The sequence below is a fragment of the Misgurnus anguillicaudatus genome, chromosome 2 (genome assembly GCF_027580225.2).
Source record: "Misgurnus anguillicaudatus chromosome 2, ASM2758022v2, whole genome shotgun sequence".
Lineage (NCBI taxonomy): Eukaryota > Metazoa > Chordata > Actinopteri > Cypriniformes > Cobitidae > Misgurnus > Misgurnus anguillicaudatus.
Genome location: NC_073338.2, coordinates 48837030 through 48859202, shown reverse-complemented (window position 1 = coordinate 48859202; position 22173 = coordinate 48837030). Strand labels below are relative to the sequence as shown.

Here is a 22173-nt window from a genome sequence, read left to right as displayed (position 1 = left end):
TGTGAACATTAAAAGATGACATTGTCATAACGTTTGGAAATGGTAGAATGTAACATTCCTCTAAAGTTCAGACAACCCAGAAATGTTCTTAAAATGTAAAAAAACTGGACACTTTTTATGTTGGCAGAACGTTTTTGGGAATTTTGAGAACTTTCAAGGAACTTTTCTCTGTTGGCTGGGAATATGCAGGATAAATTCAATTTTAATTGGAATAAAATGTAGCAAATTAATATATTTATATTGTTAACAAAAACATTAATGGGATTTATAATTTTATTATTAATACCATTTTATTGTATATTAATAATAAGTCAATTGTATTTTAGGGGTTCATCTATCCACACGTCTCTGGGACCATATGTTTCCAATAGCGTCAGCAAAATTACTTAGCAAAATAAGTAGACAAAAATAAAATAATAGTCGAAATACACATGAATACACATGTTATTTAGTTAAGCTGGTTATTTTTTTGTTCTGGTGGTCTTAAATTGCCTCTTGAAAGGCGTAATAGATCTTGACTTTGAGAATCACCTCAAAAATGGCCATTCAATTGACTATACCCTTTAAAAAAGATGAAGAAAACAGCATAAAATAAGAGCTTAGTCAGGGCTGTCTGGAGTATTTTGAGTTATAAATTGCACAAGGCCTGTAAACATGCCTGAGTCATTTAATAAGACCAATAAGACAACCTTCAAATGTCAGCGGATCCTCAATCAAAGACGTCAGGACCTGACGTTACGGAAATGAAAAACAGAACAGCATGTTGCATGTCACATTTATCGTTGCAAAGAAAATCAAAGAGCATTAGTGATGTCAATCACTTTGTGTACACTATAAAAAGTAAAAGATGCTCTACTTAAAAAACATACAATTTGAAAACTAATTTTAAAACAAACAAACAAGTTAATAAAAATAAAAGTCATACAAAATGGTAAAAAAATGATTAAATATTTGCTATTTATTTATTTGTGAAAATATTTAGTATATATTTTAACAGCTGCCTTTGATAACCATCAACTTTTGTTTAGTGTTGTCTTAACTTTATGTTGCTATAGACAAAGTGTTTTCACCTTGTTTTCCATTTCCTGGAACAGTTCCTAAAAAATAGTACCTAAATCAGTCCTGATTGTCCCTTTTCTTAACCAAGAGGGCCATCTGATTCAATTTAAAGCTGCCATGTTATTCAAAATACATCTATGTGCTTTATGCATTTGGCAGACACTTTTATCCAAATCACTTACAGTGCATTCAAACTCCCCTGGGGTATTAGTAGACTCAACCCACAACCTTTGCACTGCTAACGCAATGCTCCACCAATTGAACTACAGAAGCAAGTTCAGGCCAGTGAGGAGCTTTGTTGTTTAAGAGACATGAATACATGCTGTTATTGTTTAAAGGACATTGCTAAATGCAAAAATGGGAGTCATGCACATTTGAATGAATGAAAAGTAAAACATCAGAAGCTTTGTTTTAAACGATTCACATGGGTTGTTCTAGTTTGAATCACATTTGATTCAATGTGTTTTATTGTAGGCTACAGTTTTTTGGAGGATAACACGGTCTTGTCACTCACACACACTGTGTTTTTATGTGTTCTCTATGAAATGTTGTTGATCCATTCAGTCCCACTAAACCTGTGGGTGGTAATACATCTGTTTATTCCAACAAATCCTATAAAAGCATCTTACAAAAGCATCATGGTATTAATTACTTTCGTAGAATTGTTGACAGTCATGTTCTGAGAATAGATCACTTGAGCCCTCTTGTGGGGAATTTTAGAAACTGCATTGCAGTCTATGTGCAAATATAAAACGAAATTTGGATCTTGACTTGTACATTCTAAAAAAATGCTTTGTTGTTTTTAACCCATAGGCCTACTGGGTAAATATTTGGCAGCACAAACCGCTGAATTAAAAAAGCACCTAATGCTGGTTTGTTGTTACCCAACCATGCACTATACTTGGACTACGCAATACTTTGCAATTTACTTATTTTAGAATATTAGTATCCTGTAGTGTTTTAGTTTATATTTTATATATTAGCACATTTATTCACACACAGACGGTAGTATATGACATCATAGTATCGCGATAGCGATTCGAAATCAGATTCTTACCAAAGATATCTCGCGGTACTTTGATGTCATCCGCTTCTTGGTTCTTGCGGCGCCGCATGAAGTCAAGCCTACTGGTTTTTTGGAGGCCTCAAAAGAGGAATAGGGAAAACCATTTGCATCTTGGGATATGTAGTGAAGCGTAACTAAAAGAAGTAAATATTAATCGTCTCGTGAGACTGACTATCCATATATAGGCTCAAGACCGAATATCCATAGATAAATAGGATCTAATATTTTTTTATTAAGGTTTTTGTTGATTATTCCTAACATAACTAGCTTAAAGTTTCGAATGTACACAATGCTAAAATATTAGGCACAGGAAGAATGCGTGTACGCCCCTTTTCAAGTTCACACACTCCGAAGACTACATTTCCCTGAATGCTCTGTAAAGTATTTACTGGACTCCTTGGGGCAAGGCATTCTGGGAGTTGTCGTTTAACCTCTCCGTGCCTGGTTTTCAGATGACGTCTGGACGAGCGATATACACGAGTGTCTCTGCAGAGGGAAGTCCATCATAGAAATGAAAATAGAGGCCAGGTAATTCCACTTTCATAACAATTTCTGACAAAAACACACTCGCACATGAATCTAATAGGCATTTGGGTGAAGGATAACGACAATAAAGCATATTTCGCCGGTTGCGCATATGTGAAAGACTCCGTGTTTATAGCAGCAGCGTTCGTTGTTTTCAAGTGAAGCAGCAAAACGATCCTGTTTCATGTCGTAAATGCACATTTATCTTCATTAGCGATTTCTGGCTGGTTATTTGTGATGTGAAGGTTAGATATACGAGCTTGAATTCGGCAGAATTAAGCAAGTTGACGGATAAATGACAACAATTGAACGGCCTTTAATTTGCCGCAGTGTGTTCTGGGAGGATTTAACGCAAACTTTTGCATCATAATCATTTACAAACGCATAAACATACGCCACAGATTTAATGTAATTATGCAATATGGGCGAAGTTGACATCCGGCAAAGGAGTCATTGACCAATCACAGCCAAGATTAATGTGTGCAATGCTACAAAATAACAACAGACAACGTGTCGTTTCATATGCAACAATGCTGTTGATATAATCAATGCATCATTTGTTACATCAAAACTTAAAATCTCATAGCATTTAAACTTAAAACATGACTGGAGCTGTCAAAATCATGTGGTGTGCCATATGTTGACACTCCTCCAGTTTCTTTCTGCTGAAATGAAAGTAACTTGTATTTTAGTGTGTATTGTTATTCTTATTTTTCATATTTCTCTTTTTCTTCTTGTAGACTTGTTTGAGGTTTTGGAAACATGTCCAAGAAAAGGGGCAGGTAGGTCAAATTTCAAGTAAACATGTTTTTACGGTGATGTAGTTTGGCTTCCAACTTTTATGGATTGGCCGACACTTTTTATCCACGCAACATTGCATTCAAGATATATATTTTAAGTATGCATGTTCACAGGGATCGGACCCATGACTTTTGCGCTGCTAATGCAATGCTAGTGAGGTACAATAACTTAAACATCTTTTTCAATGTCTTTATGGATGTTTTTGCTTTAATCTCTCTTACTGTGGTGCTTTTAAATGACAGTACCAAGTCATATGCTTTTACCGTCATGTATTTGCCAGACAAACCCACAACCTCTGAGTTGCTAAAGCAATGCTCTACCGGTTGATATATAAGGTACCGTGGTAAATTATACCAATATTCAAAAATCCATGGTGTTCACATGTTGAATTCAAAGCTTTGCTCCTGGCCTTCAAAACCACCACTGGGTCAGCACCTCCTGACAATCACTCACTTATTCAGACTTATATGGGTGATTCTCACGAAAACTTGGTTTTAAAAATGTCAAGCATGAAAATGTAAAAATTGCTTAAATTTACTTTTTTTTCCCACCAGACATTGAAAAACAAAGTCTGGAGTAAATGGGAACATTAATTTAAAAACTTTTACTTATCATTTAACACTTTTTGTAACATAATTTAAAAAATTTATCCTAAAAACATCAACACTGACATATTTTCAAAATGACATGACAAACCTGAAAGAACATAATTTGGAGGAGATTCTGCACATGCATTTAAAATCAAAGTATTATGCTTCTATTAATTAAATTAACATTTAATAAGCATTTGTTGCGGTAATGATAATCAAAATGTCGTGTAAGCATTCTGACAAGACAATATTTCAAATTAACTGTAAAAAAAAATGATCTTACCTGGTAGCCATCTTGAAGTAACTGGTCCATGTGCTTGGTCACTCAAAATCAAACTTTATTAAAATTCTGTATGTGTACTTAAACTCTTCTCAAAAAGTGTTGCGGAGGATGAGAACATCAGGCGATGTGTCCATGCCTGATGTTCTCATCCTCCGCAACACTTTTTGAGAAGAGTTTAAGTACACATACAGAATTTTAATAAAGTTTGATTTTGAGTGACCAAGTACATTTTCCTAATTTTTCTTCATTATTATTATACATGAATATTCAGTAAATATTTTTTCTGTCATCTAAAGTAGTCTAGCAAAACATCCATTTATTTTTTTCTTAATATTTTTGTGTTAATTTGATTAAATTACAACATAACGCATGTTCAAACACAGCTGGACACATTGCGGTAATGAGAATTTCAGCAGAACATGAGATAAAATTTCCAATTATAAATTCTTATGTTGAAATCACACATTGTGCAAGGTAGAACACAGTATTGTGTTAATTCTGATGCTTTTTATTGTTACTATATTACACATTTTAAAGCTAAAATCATTAGTGCCGTGGTGTTTCAATGGTTTCGTGAGAATCACCCATATATCCTCTAGATCCATGCGCTCTGCCAACAAGCAAAGTCATGTGGTGCCATCCCAAAAAGGGAAAAAAATACACTTTTGCATACCTTCTCTGGATCGGTCTCACATCTGTGTTATGATCTGCCTGTTGCAAAAATATCTGATTCTGTAGCCATCTTTATGAATCAACTAAAAACCCATCTCTTCCACAAACACCTGGCTTACTAACACAGATTTCAATATTTTTCTATTTTCCTATATTTTTGGGATATATATTTTTTTTCCTCCCCGAGCTTCAACAGGAGGATGATTCGCCCTACTATGACTTTGTATACCAGCGAAATAACTTTGAAGCTGTTATAATAAGGTAAAATAACTGCATAGTGTGTCTTTAAAGACGATTTTCTCAATATTTAGAGTTTTTGCACCCTTAGATTCCAGATTTTTTAAAATAGTTAAATATCAACAATCAATGAAATGCTTATTTATTCAACTGTTAGATTATCTATAAGTATTAATTAAAAAAAATACCCATACGACCAGGGTCACATATGGTTTGGTCTCTAGGGACTTTTTGTTTTACAACATTGGATTCGAAACTGAAAATCATATCCGACAAGCAGAATCCGAAATTGGATTCGATAAAATTTGAATAATAGCCAACCCTAGGTGGAAATCAGTAGTGATCTACCCTGTTATATTAATATCAATTATTATTATTATATTATTATATTAGTATCAAATTTTGTTATGCTTTGTGTATTTTCCCGACCGTAGTTTGTTATCCGTACTTTCAATCCGAACATTGAAAGTAACCCATACTTGGAATGTGACCTCTGCATTTAACCCATCCAGTAAATAGTGAACACACACATACACAGCGCCCAGGGAGCAATTAGGGTTAAACTGCCTTGCTCAAGGGCACCCTAGTCGCAACCTACAGGACATGAGACTTAAACCGACAACTCTCGGGTTACAAGATAAGATTTTAGTATTAAATTGTCATTGAGTAAAAATACAGTTGAAGGTTGTCTGTGACCTGGTAAAAACAATACAAACATTTTATTTAATTTTAATGTGCAAAGAGCAGCAACAGATCAACAACTGAACCAGGATTCATACATTATCAAATTTTCATGCAACATTACATTATCAAAGAGCACGCGATCAGTCCAGAGGATTAATTTCTAAAGATGGCCGACTGTCTCTCTTTTTATCTACCACAGTGGCCATATCTAAAGCAAGGCACATTACAAAAAGTGTTACTTTTGTGTCTTCTTTGTTTGTTTGTTCAAAAAGGCCAGGGTCTAGGAAAGAGGCGATTAGCGAAGGTCTGTCCGGATGTGTGCGAGACTGGCTGCTCACACCATACTCAAGCATGGACAAATGATTTCTCATACAAATGATTACTTTATCAGACTGTCAGGGCAGCAATAATTCACATCATTTACAGGCCATTCACAAATTAAGGATAAAACAGTGGTGAAATGTCTGTAGACACATGTCCACACACACACCATGCGTTTACAAGTATTTTTTTCTTTTAACTGATAATATTAAACGGTGGTCATAAATCCTTACCTCCGTTTAACTGGTTAATATGAACATCTCTAATGTGTAGATGTTTATTTATTTATTTAAAATAAAAATCAAGTATGTATTATTGACTTGAATATCGAAGTGCCGAACATATTGATTCTTGGGATAAGAGGATTGATCGAGTATCACAAAGCAAAATATTGTAACACTTTAAAATATATATTTTTTAAAGGTGTATATAAGCATGAGCTAAGTTGCCAAACTTTCATTTCAATCTGTGCTAATAAGAATATGAATGCAACAGGCCAGAATATGTTGTGAATCTGTTTTAACCATAGACTGTAAAAATATGGACGTAGTGTCAGTGACATCACCCATTGGTTTGTGAAGAGCTTTTTTGAAGCCAATAGTTGGCGGGCCTGCCGTTGCCATCTTGGCATCTCGCAGATAACCGAAACATGGGGTTTCTGAAACCATGCCCACCTAGCTCGAAGGTAGTGAAAGCAGTGGCATTCACCTGTCACTCATGTGGCCACACCCTTAATTATGCAGAACTTTAAGGCTTAATAAAATTTAAAGGGCACCTATTGTGCGATTCACGATTTTACATTTCCTTTGGTGTGTAAGTGTATTAGTACATGCTAACGATATGCAAAAGGTACAAACCCAAAGTAAACTGACGCGAGTTATCGTCTCCAATGTAAATCTCTTTTCTTGGACTACAACAAACACACGGATTGTAGGCAACAGTTTACTTACTAGGATTGGTGATGTAGACAAGATCCAATTTATCATAATTCCTCCTGCTTCTGACTTGCAGCCTATAAGTTAACTCCAGTTACCGAATCTTTCAAACATGCTAAGAAGCGTCACATTTCCGGCTGACGTCAGAGGTATTCAGGCCAATCACAACGTACAGATTAGCTGGCCAATCAGAGACACAGCGCTTTTCAAATCGATGAGTTTTGTACCAAATCTGTGCATTTCAGGAAGAGAGTCAAATCAGGAGCTACAAAAATGTACGGTATGTGGAAAATAATGTGTTTTTTTACCAAAAACCACACAAAACAGATTGTATTATACCAAATACACAACATAACATTGTTTTTTTAGCAATAAAATAGGTGCTCTTTAAATGGATGAGTTACAAAAAAGTCACCCCCTCACAGATGTCTTGAAGGGAAAAATTTGCTATATAGACCAAAAACACTTTTCGTACCAGGCTATAAACAGTATTTTCTGCTGTAAAGTTGGGCATTTTAAGATGAGGGTCTATGGGAATTGACTCCTATTTGGAGTCAGCCTCTTGCGGCCAGTCGATGAATTGCAGTTTAAGTCACTACCGTGTTGTCTTTACGATAGAGACCGAAAGGTTGCCCATTGGTTTTAACATTAGAAATGTTCAGTGACAGTTTCACTCCAGTGACACGTGAATGATTAAACTGAGATGTCATGCACACTTCAATGCAAGTACTGTACATGTTGCATTGTCTTCCTAATCACATTTTGTCTTTCAAAGCATATACTGTAATGTTGGATCAACAATGTAAAAAGGGTCTTGTTATGTTCTCTGTTATGTTGTCATGCAGAATATAATAGATTTTGTAGCAAACAAGAGTTGTTAAAGGATTAGTCCATTTTCTTTTTTTTTTCATTTTAATAGAATGGACCCCAATACTTAACAGGTTTAATGCAGTTTAAAAATGTTGTTTCAAAGGACTCTAAACAATCTCAAACAAGGCATAAGGGTCTTATCTAGCGAAACAATTGTCATTTTTGACAAGAAAAACTTTAAACCACAACTTCTCGTCTTCCTTCGGTCCTGTCTCGTCCTCGACCCTGAGGACAATGAGACAAACAGACCCAGTTCCTGCAACCGTGAAGGTCATCATATCGTTGATCTACTGACCGTCCTTCTAAGAGATGCCCAGACGATGCCTGACCAGCGACCACCGGCGGAACCAGTTTAATTTGCTTACCCGTTCACATACCCCGATGTATCTCTCTCAAGGGTTTTTCCCTCCTAGGAGTTTTCCCCCTGGACTAGCCAGGAGGGTTTTTCTCCTAGGGGTTTTTTTCATCCCCTGGAGAGTCCCCCCTTTGGCTTAACTTAGTACTTTACTGTATACGTTACATTATTACTATTATCGTTTTTCTATGCTTTTCATAGATCTATTAATGTAAAGCTGCTTTGAAACAATTAACTATTGTGAAAAGCGCTATATAAATAAAATTGAATTGAATTGAATTGAACTGTGATGCTCCAGCACGACCTCACATAATTGCATAATGACGTCGAAAGGTCACGTGTTACATATATGAAACGCACATTTGCGGACCATTTTAAACAATAAACTGACACAAAGACATTAATTAGTATCAACGTCGAAACGGTCCTCTTTCTTCACACTTGTAAACACTGGGGCGTAGTTTCGATACGTCATCCGTGACCTCTTGACGTGATGACATATTGCGTGAGGTCATGCTGGCCGTCAAAGGAACGAAGGAAGACGAGAAGATGTGGTTTAAAAGTGCATATTTTTATTTTTCTTGCCAAAAATGTCAATCGTTTCGCTAGATAAGACCCTTATGCGTCGTTTGAGATCGTTTAGAGTCCTCTGAAACTGCAATTTTAAACTGCACAAAACTGTTAAGTGTTGGGGTCCATTAAAGTAATTTCTTAATTTTCGTAATTTCTAAACATAATTTCTTCTCGACTGAACAAAGAAAGACATCAACATTTTGGATGACATGGTGGTGAGTAAATTATCTAGATTAGGACTCATCCTTTAACAATAAACGTCTAAACCAGAAATACGAAGGCACATTGGGACATAGGATTGATTTCATGTTTCCTTTAATATCTACAATTTTTGTGACCCTTGATACAAACTTGAATATTATTTATAGTAAGGTGGAAATCATTCCTTGTGTATAGCCATATATGGTACTCTTGATTCATTTGATAGCATACTGTAGAGAATATGCAGCACAAAATCCATAAAATAATATATCATGATTTAAGACGGAAAATGATAATCTGGTTCGCTTAATAGGAAACGCAGCAGCGGAGAGCTGAGCGACAGTCTCACTCCGGATCCCAACAACCTGCTGGGTCGACGGATCCAGCACAGCTGGAGAGAGAAGGGCGCCTTGACCAAGTGGAAGGGCACCGTTTTGGACCGACTCACCGTCAACTCTTCCTTATTCATGGTCAAGTACGACGGCTTCGATTGCGTCTATGGCATCGAGCTCTTTAAGGACGACAGGGTCTCGAACCTGCAGGTCCTCACTGAAAAAGTGGGTGAGTAGGAAACTCTGTCACTCTGCACACAGGAAACAAAGCAACGACAGGAAGTAGCACATGTGCAGGGATGAGCTCTCATACTGTTGTTTATACTATAGGACATAAACATTATAGTGCTGAAAGGTAAACATGCTGTGCTACTGAGAATGGCACTTTTTTCATGTCTTTTTGTATAGTGGTAATGATACATATCATTATGAAGATATATATCATTATCAAACTAGATTTTTTTTAGTTTTATTGGGAAATTTGTGCAAATCTGTATTATTTTTCACAGCAAATGAATGCTAAATCTTGCATGTTCACTAGGTAGCTCTTAGGTTCAAAGCAAATATGGTTATTAAATCACATCATGTTGAGTATAAATTCTTTTATGAGCTAGATTGAATCCATTGTAAAACTTGGTTAGCCACAGAGGGTTTGTTAAAAATGAAGGCAAGTTTACTGCAGACATTGCCTCATTCTGCAGTGTTATTAGATTTTTTCCTGTATGCACACATCTGTTCCTTAATATAGTGCCACAGGGATGACGTATTTTTGTAGGCCAACATGCAAGTTAGTGGTGCACTGATTCCCTCGCCAAAAGCCCGTTATTTTTTCCCAAACTTCATTAATTTCAATTTACTTATATTTATATAGCACGTTTAATTATTTTTCATCATACCAAAGCAGCTTCAGATAAAATAGAAACAAACAAACAAACAAAAAAACGCACAGAAAAGCAAACCAGACAGCAGACGACTCCGAGACAGATCTGCAGCAGAGCTACTGACCTCTACGTAGATCTGGAGTAGATCCGGCCCAGAGTCGTCTTATGCTGCGTTTACAGTGTAAACTTTACACCAACCGCGTTTGATGCGTCAAAATCACATCTACCACGCTAGGGCTACAGCTATCGATTCTTTTTGTAATCGATTAATCTAGAACTAAATCGATCGATTAATCAAGTAATCAGATAAAAATTTTGTATGTGTTTTTAAACAACCAAAACAAATAATGCATAACGAAAATTACGTGGCTGTAAAATGTTCAAGCATTTGGCTTTTATTTTTAAAAATAAACAGAGGTATTTGGCTCCAAAAAATAAGCCTATTTATTTCAATATTTAGTGTTTATAAATGCCAGTGCCAACAATTAAACACTTTAATTTATTAATATGCACAACAGGTTTCATGATGTAATCTAGCCCTGACATCAAAGTAAATATCTGGTTTATGTACATTTCTACACCTGCAGCATTTACCATTAGGCTACTAACATATAATATATCATTTCTGGGGTGAGCCTATTTGCTATGGTAACAACCTGTGTGTGTGCGCACACGTGCACCTGTGTTTGTGTGTGCACGCGTGCTGTGCGTGAGGAAGAGTGACACCCCAGTCAGACATTCAGTTGCTTCATTGCATTTTGGTACGGCAGAAATAAATAATTTCCTTTTCAATAGAACGCTGCATTTGGTTTGCATCACTTGCATTGCGGTCCGTTCGAAATCCATTCGAAAAATCACAACATCACGTCCCGCTGTATACAGTGAATGCATGCTGAAATTATTGTTGCGTGGCTACATAAAAGTTTAAGCATATGTGATGCATTGCGCGATGCGCGATCGGTCTGACTCGCGTGCAAGAGAATAACTTATGCTAAACTCCAATAAGACAGAGATCATTATTATGGAACAAAATATGTCAGATTACAAGTTGCCCATATATGATTGCACTGTGGTGCCGTTTTTTGGTACACACACCTGTAAAGTGCATGCGTGTGTGTGAAGGGGTTATTTTTTAAGCTATACTCTCCTGCAATTGAACGTGAATACGTTTACTACTTAAAAACATCAAAGCTAAACATCATATCTAGTCAAACTGCATAACGACATCGCTACAAATACAGTATGGGATTAAAATCAGCAGAAGCTACGTTACCTTGTTTCATCAACGCTTGGTGAAACAGCAGTGGATGTTTTCGGTTCAGATGCTGAATGTAATGATAATGTAATGATCCCAAACTTTAGACGTTCTCTCTCTTCCGTTTATGGACATATTCGCTCCGCCATCGCGCAAACTAAATTCAAAATGTACCACACGCTATGACGTGCTTCCTGAACATTGAACAACGGTCCGTGTGAATCAGATCTTGGCGCGTGTAGTGTGCGTCATGGGAATTTAATGAGGCTTCGAGGCAGAATTTTTGCCTCGAGGAATTTTTTGAATCGAGTACATCGAGTAACTCGATGAATCGTTTCAGCCCTATACCACGCCTAGTTTGCCGCATGCAGTTTGAATGCAAAGCAAGCATTTGACGCGCATCAGAAGCAAAATCCGCTTCTTGTGGGAGGAGCAAGTGCTATGAGATTGTCTGTTTGCAAGATGGCTGATGTTGTGCCTTTATCGAGAGAGTTACCTGTTTGTATTTGGTCACCTTACTATAGGGGGAAAATAAACAGTGCGGGTCGATAAACGTCACGTGACTCAAAAGTTAAATGTAGCGAAAATCCACCAAAGTTCAAAATTTTGCACAAAAACACCATTCGCGTGTACTGCACCAGATGCACAATTTGCGCCAGTCGCACGAACCAGATGCGCGAGCGGGAATTGCGTCAACCGTGCCGTGCCAAACGCCTCATTCGCGCCGCGAGAACGTGTCTTCATGCATAAAGTAGTACTCCATTCCAGGCTATATTATGAGTATAGTACGTATGAGTATTACTAATATCACCCGTAACATTCACTCTTCTTTGAATGTTCTTTGAATAAAAACCCATTTTAATGTGACTGCATTTTAATTTTATACATTTCGATTACCCTTCAAGTGAACAACAAGATCAAGGTTCCACACGACGCAGAAGAGCTGGTGGGAAAAGCGGTGGAGCATCTGTTTGAAAAGGAAGACGGCGAGAAGAACGAGTGGAGGGGGATGGTGTTGTCTCGCGCTCCCATCATGACTAACTGGTATTATATCACCTATGAGAAAGACCCGGTACTGTACATGTATCAGCTCTGGGACGACTACAAAGACGGAGATCTGCGGATCTTACCTGAAGCAGGTAAATGAGTACAAAAATCTTTTTGAAAATCATTTTACTTGGAGGCATTATTGATCATTTCGCATTGATGAATTTTGACCTTAGTATTACCATGGTAACTTCAACTGGTTGTTCCGCTTACAGAGCACTATTTAAAATCTTCAAAAAAAAATTGCCACTGGGTCGGGTCGGACTTGGGTTTCATTTTCTTGGGTTTGTCTCGGGTCGGGTCTTTCTTTAAAAAACAAGATTTATGCACGTCTGGTAAAAAGTGATTCGGGTCATTTTGGGTCGGTACATTTCTTTAGACCCGTGCCCTCTAGTGTAAAGCAGTGGTTCCCATTGTATAATTTAATATGTTTTGTTTAATTCAAATTCTAAGAAAGTCAGTGGACTGATATTTGCTCCAGTATTAAACGCCCCAAAAACCATGTCTTAAATACATTTATATTCGTCATTATGGAAATGAGATTTTGCACCTGTGTTCTTTAATGTGGTCCTTGTCAGTAAATCATCCGTAGAAAGGTTCGCTCCCATTAAAGTTAAAAACCGCAAGAAACTCCCACTCAAATTTTTGGAATTGCTCTCCTGTTTAGTAAATCTTGCTCATAGTCTTATCACAGAATGCAAGATAAATCAGGGCTGTAACCACAATAGACATTGAGGGGGGACATGTCCCCCCAATAATCCGAAACTTTGATATTTTTAATATACAAATGTATAGCCTTGAACTAGGGATGCTTAACGATTAATCGCAATTAATCTATAGCAGAATAAAAGTTTTTCGTTTACGTCATATATGTGTGTGTGAACTGTGTATAATAACTATGTATATATTAGGGATGCACGATATATCAGCCGATAACTGCTTATTTTTAATATTATCGGTTATCGGTCTGATAGCAAAATTAAGCAGATAAATGAAAGCCGATAAATGATGGATTATTTTGGTTTGCTGAACCACTTCACTTGCTCATTGCTGGCCATGTGAAGTTTTGATTGGTGCTTTCTGTGACATAGCACAAAGATGACACGTGTTGCGGGCTTAAGAAGAGTATGCTAGTCTAGCGCAAAGACAAGATGTCCGCGGTCTGGGAGTTTTTCATTGTGAAAATAAGATGAATATTTATCGATCTATATATATAGGTTATCGGCCCCCAAATATAAAGAGTTATTGGTTATCGGTAACGGCCAAAATTTCCATATCGGTGCATCCCTAGTATATATGAATATTAGGGCTGCAACAACGCATCGATTAAATCGATAAAAATCGATTACTAAAAGAGTTGGCAACGAATTTCATAAAAAAAGATATATAAATAAAGTATTTGTATTTATATATAATATAGGGCTGCAACTAAAGATTATTTTAATAATCGATTAACCTATCAATAATTTTTTCGGACCCGTGAAGACCTCAACAAAAATCAAGACGATGTTTATTCAACAAAAGGGCACTAACTGTATGTTGGGCCGGGCACGCGCGTGTCCTTGCTCGGCATGAGCTGGAGCATGCAGTACAGAGCAGCAGGAGAGTGACGGTGCGATGATTTAACCTACAGGTCCATGACGGGGAAAAGTGTTCACAAAACTCTCTCTCAAAGTTTGATTTTTTTTGTTTAATATCATTGGAGTTTGTCATTGGACTTTTTTATTGGTTCTAGAAAGTTTTTTTTCCCCGCTGACGTCGCTCCATAAAGCAGAGCGGGTCGTCTTTGATTGTTTACCTCTTTGCTGGCTAACTTCCAGGTGATGTACGTTTGGGTGGAGAAAAAGACTGACATGTGGTTTTCCTCTACCTCCGCTCGTTTTTTTTTATCTTTGCTCCGCCCTGTCTATGAAGCACCGAACGCTGCAAGCAACAGTGCGCGAGAAAGACCAAGCGTGTTCACGCTTAACTAAAGTTTTTCTTTTTTTTAATAATTAAACGTCTCTGCGTCACGCGACACACCGAATCGATTATGAAATTCTTTGCCAACTCTTTTAGTAATCGATTTTTATCGATTTAATCGATTCATTGTTGCAGCTCTAATATAATATAAATTATACATGAATATACAAATGTATATACACATGTAAACATTTCTTAAATATATACATGCATGTGTGTGCATTTACCTATACAAAGTTATTATACACAGTACACACACATATAGAATGTGAACAAAAACTTTTATTCTGCTATAAATAAATCACGATTACTCATTAAGCATCCCTACCTTGAATGTTTTGGTCCCTCCGAATGTTGTGTTTATGGCCTTTAGATGAATTAAATTAAATTAAATTCACTAGAAAATAATTAAATGCAAGATAAACCTTTTTGAGTCTCTATGATATTCTTGCTTGGGTTCCTTCTGTGTTTTGTTTTATTGTCAGCATCTTAAAAAACTCCAGTTGTGGAAAATAATAGTACACTTCTTGAAAAGCAACATAATTTGAGGTGGCTACCCAGATAGCAATCAACCATTAAAACGATGGCAAATCAAAAAAAATTTTACAATGTTAATCCCTTTAAATCAATATCATGTTTGCACCCTTCATTAATATTGAACGAATATTGAAATTTTAACAAAACCTATAGTGGCAAAAAGCCTTATCTTGAATCTTCATAAGAAAAATACTCAGGAGACAAATGTTCCAGTTGCCAAACAAAAATTACTTTTTTTTTGCTCGAGCCAACAAAGTGAGAAAATCAACATTCCTCAAAGAGATGCTCAAAGATCATCTGCCCTCCCAACATCTGAATCCATTTTTATACACTAAGATCAAACACGTCTTATCTGAGATGACATACATTCGTCTCGGCCTGCCACAATTAACTTACTTGTTTGAGTGCAGCTGAATCCTTTCTCATATCTAAAATGATGTATTCTGCTGATAAGTTCTCATGGCCTTGGCCTAGCTTGCACAGATTCCTTAGTGTTAATATAGCAAAGTACAACTAGACATCTCCTCAAATCTTAAAATGACGTACTCTGTTTATTACTTCGATTGGCCTTGGCTTTCCCAAGCACAACTAACTTATTGTTAATGTAGCGAAGTACAGCTGGATGACTTCTCTAATCTAAAATGACGTACTCTTGTTTATCGGTTGTTTCGACCTTGTTTCTCATAATAATCGTGGCGAGAACAATCGTGGCATAGTGGCAGTATCGCACCTGGGGCCTTTTAATTATGAAACGAAAGTTAACTGGGAAAACGAAAGTTTAACCAGGTGTCATCATCATAACCTTGTGTAGAAACAACAGGCCTATTATAATATTAATACTGTGTATGATCAGTAATAAACCCAACAGGAAAAAAATATTATGGTGATCAATGTTTGCTTTAGTTGGGCTTGTGTTTGCTTGTGTTAATGTTAAAAAAAATTCGACTGATGAAGCATGTTTTAATTTAGATCTGCTATTGCAAAGAAAACTTAGATCTAATGTGACCAAGTAATTTAGTTGTAGACTTACCTAAATATTATTTCTTGTGTATGCACGTACAGTGTTAATGATGTGTACAAAATGGGTGATATTATAGTGCTAGTTGGAAGCAGTTTCTGTTATTTTCAGAATGATAAAAACATACTTAGAAGGTTAAACTACTAAATCAATCTCTGCCATCATAAATCAGTCTATGAAGCTCATCAATGTTGACGATTAACAAAAGAAGGCTTCATGCTGCAATGCATGCTGGGTATAAACATAGTACTAATCTAATCCATGACTCTAATCCAAGTTAATTGTTTTATATGAATTAGTTTGATGATTGTCACCATTGTTAAGATTTGTAGGATGAGTGATGAGTTCTAAATGTGTCAGTATTATTTCTGTTCAAACCAGAACAATTATAACGGTCATAAAAGAATCAACATCATCATGTCAAGCAGCTTAATTTAATATCATCTTAATGTCTTTTCAAAAAGCAACCAATTTCAGATTACTTTGAAAAACATCTTTCTGTTTCAATGCACATGTGTTTCTACATAAACGCATACAAACACAGAGAAATCTATGCATCTCTATGCCAAAGCCGCTCTATGCATTTTCGGCGTTTTTGTCAAACAGCGACCCCTAGAGTCGCTGGAGAATACTTGCAACTGTCGTAATTTCCCACTCCGAAGATAATGACCAGGTAATGTTTCACAATTTCATACAAATATTAGGCTACTGCATAGTCTACTAAACTACAGATGATGCTAATAGGATAATAAGAAGTTTATTCCAAGTGTAGAGTGCATATAATAATAAAGTAGCCCACCGCGTTTGCTGGCTTATAACGTTTTTACATGATTGCAGCTAAATCACAAGTAAACATTACAAAATGCCACGACAAAGTTACAAAGTTAATTGTGTACGTTGCATTATTTCATTGTTCGTTTTAATGTCACTATACATGATTATTGCTATTTATCATAATAGTTTGCAAATTGTGCATGTTTACACTATTTACAACCTCTAGGCTTATTTATGTCCTGATAATTATGTGAGATATTGACAACTGTTGTCATGATAATCGCATGACATACTACAAGCAAGCGCAACAACATACAACATAGACCGCAAACAAGTTAACAAATAAGAGATTTACTTACTAGTCCATCAACAAGATCGCCAGATCAGCATCCCATCCAGTGCTGTCTTTTAGCTCACGCCAACAAGTAAAAACCTGACCTAGTGGGACTTTTGTCCGGTTCCTAACATGGTCAGATTCTCTTTTACTTTTCCTACTCTCTTCCGAACGTGCTTTCTTAGCTTTTAAATTGTTTAGCCTCACGTCTCAAATTCGCGCGTGCACTTGTTGTTATAGGCTTGATTGACTTCATGCAGCGCTGCAAGAACCGACAGCCGGATGACGTCAAAGTGCCGTCTCGGATCATTCTCGCGGTACTTTGACGTCATCCGGCGGTTGGTTCTTGCAGCGCCGCACCAAGTCGAACAAGCCTAACGTGTGTGACGTCGTTGCCGTAAAGCAAGTCGTGATTCTTGCGAGATTTGTCAAGGGCGGTTCTCTCAAGCTTGCATTGCTGGTTTTGCTAGCAGCGTCCTCCTCGAGCTTCAACAGGAGGATGATTCGCCATACTATGACTTTGTTATATTAACTCTTTCACCGCCAGCGTTTTTTAAAAAAGTTGCCAGCCAGCGCCAGCGTTTTTCATGATTTTCACAAAAGTTTAATGCCTTCCAGAAAATGTTCTTTTTCAAATATATAAACATACAATATACCAAATGAAAGAACAGACCCTCTGCTTTCAAACAAAAAAATCTTTTGTAATCAGCTTTTAAATTGGGTACGTTTCTGCAAAAACACCACATTTTGAGCAAAAAGCAGAGATAATTCCATTTTTGTGACGGACTTTTCATAGACATCCCATTCAGAGCGATCTTTAAAACAGACACGGACATGCAGCAGCTTGCCATAGGGCAATACTTCCGGATTTAAAAAGTTGCGGAAGGTTGCCACCTAGTGGATAATAGCGGTATTGCAGAAAGACGGAAATACTCGTCATTGGCGGGGAAGCGTTTTCTCTTGATTGACGAGATATCTCGTCAATGGCGGGGAAAAAGTTAGGGTAAAATAACTGCATAGTATGTCTTTAAACTTCGTGAAAGTCAAGGGCTTAACTAAACAAACAAAGCAAACACTGATCACCATAATGATGTTTTTTAATGAGGGTGCAAGCCTGATATTGATTCAATGGGATTACCATTGACAAATCAACAATTTTTAACATTCAAAATAATTGAATTTCCTTGTTTCTTCCACAGAGAATAAACACCTGCTCCCGGCAGACAGAAAGCCCGGAGAGGAAACCGAGAGCCTTGTGGGTAAGCAGGTGGAGTACGTCACTGATAAAGGGGTGAAGAGAACTGGCCTGGTCATCTATCAAGTTCCCGCTAAGCCGTCCGTTTATTACATCAAATATGATGATGATTTCCACATTCACGTGTATGACCTGGTGAAGACCACCTAAACGAAACAGACGAAAACAAAACAGTCCCACTGTCTGACCTTTTCATAGCTTAAGTATCATCGCATTGTACCTTCTCATACAGTTTGCCTCGCTGTGAAGGGCTGGCGGAGGTATGAAACGTTCAGGGTTTGTTCATTTGTGTTGATGTTGTTATTGACAGGTTAGGAAGACACTTTAATGTTTATATGCCCGTTAAACAGGTCATTTTAATGTACTAAGGCCGGGGTACTTTTTATTTAGCTTTAATGCCACGGCAAAGGTCAGTCTCATTTGAGATTTGTTTATGAACGTGCGCTCGTTGCTTCTTTTGAATTGTAAATAGTTTGCATTTCAGCAATGCATACGTGATGTGAGCGAGACACTTAATATTAAAAGAAACAGGAGGATCTAAAATTTTAAGTAACTGACACAGTTGAAACCTATTTATTATATAAAAAGCTTATAATTGCTGTACAAACGCTTATTGGGACTTCTTGTCGGCTTTAGGTGCCGAATAAAAAAATACAATCGGCTTGCTTAAAATGGTAGGTATGTTCTGTGAAAGATGTAGCTTACATCTTAGTCCAAAGGTGGTTTTATGGATTATATGTACCTTTACCTGTGTCTAGGTAAGTTGGGTGACATCATCACGACATCACCAGGCCCTATTTGTAGCACTGTAACAATCCAAGAAACATTTGTCTGTTTTACCTGTGTAAAAAAGCAGATGCGCACTTAATGTCATGCATATCGCCAAAGGATTTTTTGCTTAGATTTAAATTTTCTGTTGTAAAAAATGAATGCCGTTTCGCGAGATAATATACACGACAGTATATATGTTCATTTAATAATACTAACAACAATCTCACAATCACTTAGATGGTTAAAACGTTCAATGCATGTAGCCCAGTTCTGTGACAGCAGTTTAATAGTTTGACTTGTAAAGTTTACTAGTCCTCAGTTTAGTCCAATCCAGCAGGCTGGATAAACCAGTTCGATTTCCTCAAAACTACTTTGCCTTACTGTGAATTAAAGGCGATGCCTGTGTATGCTTATGTTATTATAGCTTATAAAGAGATTTGACCATCATAGCTGACCCGAGCACAGCTCTAAAACATTTTACGATTTCATTTTCTCGACGTCTGACGGGTTTCACTTGTGCACTGGTGTAGCTCTGAAAGTGATAAAACAGCAAATCTGTTTCACATGACATTCACATTTTGTATGTAAATAATGCACATACGTGTTGTAATTGGCCATCTGTTCGTGTAGCTGATGTGGGTCTTTTTTTGCTTGTAGCATTTGCACTTTAAGCTGTTGAGTGTACAGTAGCTCTCACCTGTCTCACAGAAACATTAAAAACACTGCAAATGTGAGTTGCATAAGAAAAGAAACCATATGAAGTGTCTTACCTGATTAGCATCACCAAAATCAAAAATAAACATATGAGGCTCAAAACATTGTAAATTGAAATGATTTGACCTTGCGGACTCTTAAAACAACCCTAATGCCAAATTAAAGGCTAGTCTGCGTTCTGTTATAAATATCTGAATAGTTTGTAGTTTTTTGGTGCCCAATAAATTTCATCACCAAAATGATTTTGTTATTGACCTGCACATGAAGGGATTTATGTAAATGTAATGCAAAGCAGTGTTCTCTGAAGGGATGTGTTTTTTTTTCTGCTATCATTTGCATGTGGCTCAGTCTTAGACAGACTGAAGGTTTTTGAATCTCTTCAGTAGTGCGCCACCGAGTCCTCATTGGTTTATTGTGTAGTTTTCTACTTTGATATTTGAAATACACAGCACGTGTCATTTATTTTGAGAAAAGTGCTCAAAAGATCAGACGATTGTAAGCTCTGGTTGTTCATTTGGATAGCTCATTGTAGGTAATGGGGGGAAATAAATCACATTATCTAAATATGAATTGTCAACCTTTCAGCTGTGGACATAGTTTTAGCTTTTTCTGTGCCAGTATATTGAGCAGACTGAAAATCTGTATTTGGTTTCATCACATTTGTACTATATTTCAAATGGTTTGACTTTAAGCTGTTAAAAGTTGGTTTCATGATTCTCAAGCTTTTGCTGTTTTTTTTCTTCTGTCTGTGTACAAGTAATCTCTTGCTTCTTTGTAGCGGTGTTTTATTGTGCAGCCCGCAAGCTTCCGCCGAAACCTCTGGTTGTATTTATCTTTTCTTTTGAAAATTTAAGTTACTTTATCAGTAGCTTCGTCCGTTTGTGTAATGATGTTATCATAATTAAAAAGAGATATTTTTTGCACTGAGCCTTGTTGTCATTGTAAACAAAGTCTTATTTTTTTTATATTTTTATAAATGAGGACCTCAGATGCGGAGGACCTCGGGTGCAAAAGCCGTCAAACGCCACCTCCGTCAAAAATTAGATAATGATATTAAAGGGGTCATATTATGAGGTTTTTTTAAAGATGTAAAATAAGTCTTTGGTGTCCCTAGAGTGCATATGTGAAGTTTTAGCACAAAATACCACACAGATAATTTATTATAACATGTTAAAATTGTCCCTTTGTAGATGTGCCGTTTTGGGGTGTAAAAACTTTATCTTAAAGCAACACTAAAGAGTTTTTGCTCTTTGCTCCCCCTACAGGTTGGAAGCGGAATTGTCCATTACCACTGTCGTAAATAATTTAGCCTACTGCAGCAAAGCTGGCTCTGATTGGATTGTAGGCCTGCCGTAAAGCAAGTTTTTGTAGTTTTTACTCGAACTACGACGGTTGGAAACTTCTTTAGTGCGGTTTTGGCCGATAGAGGGCTCCAAAGTGAATGTGAAAGTGCCGTTCACCCTGTTTCGAGTGGATGAACAATTGAAACGTTATTTTAAGGTAAAAAAAACTCTTTGGTGTTGTTTTAAAATCTGCTTAATCCTGCCCATAGGTTATTCAGAAATACGGGCTTGTTGGTGTAGAGTCTAATAAAAAAATGCTAATTTAAAAGAAAATACGTTACGCATTTCAAATGTCAGTTCTTTAACTCTTTCGCCGCCATTGACAAGTTATCTCGTCAATTAAGAAAAAACCCTTCCCTGCCAATGACGAGAATTTCCGGATTTCGCAATACCGCAATTATCCACCAGGTGGTGCACTTCTGCAACTTATACAACCCGGAAGTAACGCCTAACGTGAAAGAGAAAGAACTCCGTGTATGTTTTAAAGAACGCTCTGCATCTGATCTCTATCAAAAGTCCTTTATAAAAATTGAATGGAATGTATGCATATGCAATAAACATCATGTGACCAAAAGACGATTAAAGTGAACAAACAGTGAAGATTGTATGTCAGACGCATGAAAGAGTCTTTAAAAAAATACATTTGTAGTGGTTAAGTTAAAGTTAGTATTTTATGAATAATCAATATTGTTCCTGATGGAGAGCACGGGATCAGCATACACTGTTTCTATGGTAACATTTTCATCCAAACTATCTGGTATGTATTTAAGGAAATGTT

General features: G+C 36.8%; 1 protein-coding gene across 1 annotated transcript; it reads left to right on the top strand.

Annotated features, from left to right (window-relative positions):
• The first annotated feature begins 2537 nt into the window (after nucleotides 1-2537).
• On the top strand, nucleotides 2538-20975 carry LOC129443158 (spindlin-W). Its single transcript, XM_055203590.2, has 5 exons — nucleotides 2538-2653; nucleotides 3391-3432; nucleotides 9486-9733; nucleotides 12546-12779; nucleotides 18512-20975. The coding sequence occupies exons 2-5, from the start codon at nucleotides 3413-3415 to the stop codon at nucleotides 18715-18717; spliced, it is 708 nt and encodes a 235-aa protein (XP_055059565.1). The 5' UTR covers nucleotides 2538-2653; nucleotides 3391-3412; the 3' UTR covers nucleotides 18718-20975.
• Nucleotides 20976-22173: the final 1198 nt, after the last annotated feature.

Bases quoted from the DNA above. Each gene is read 5' to 3' on its own strand.
- LOC129443158 (XM_055203590.2), top strand. From the start codon at position 3,413: ATGTCCAAGAAAAGGGGCAG. The intron at 3,433-9,485 runs GTAGGTCAAATT...TTCGCTTAATAG, and splicing joins ATGTCCAAGAAAAGGGGCAG to GAAACGCAGCAGCGGAGAGC. The intron at 9,734-12,545 runs GTGAGTAGGAAA...TTACCCTTCAAG, and splicing joins GGTCCTCACTGAAAAAGTGG to TGAACAACAAGATCAAGGTT.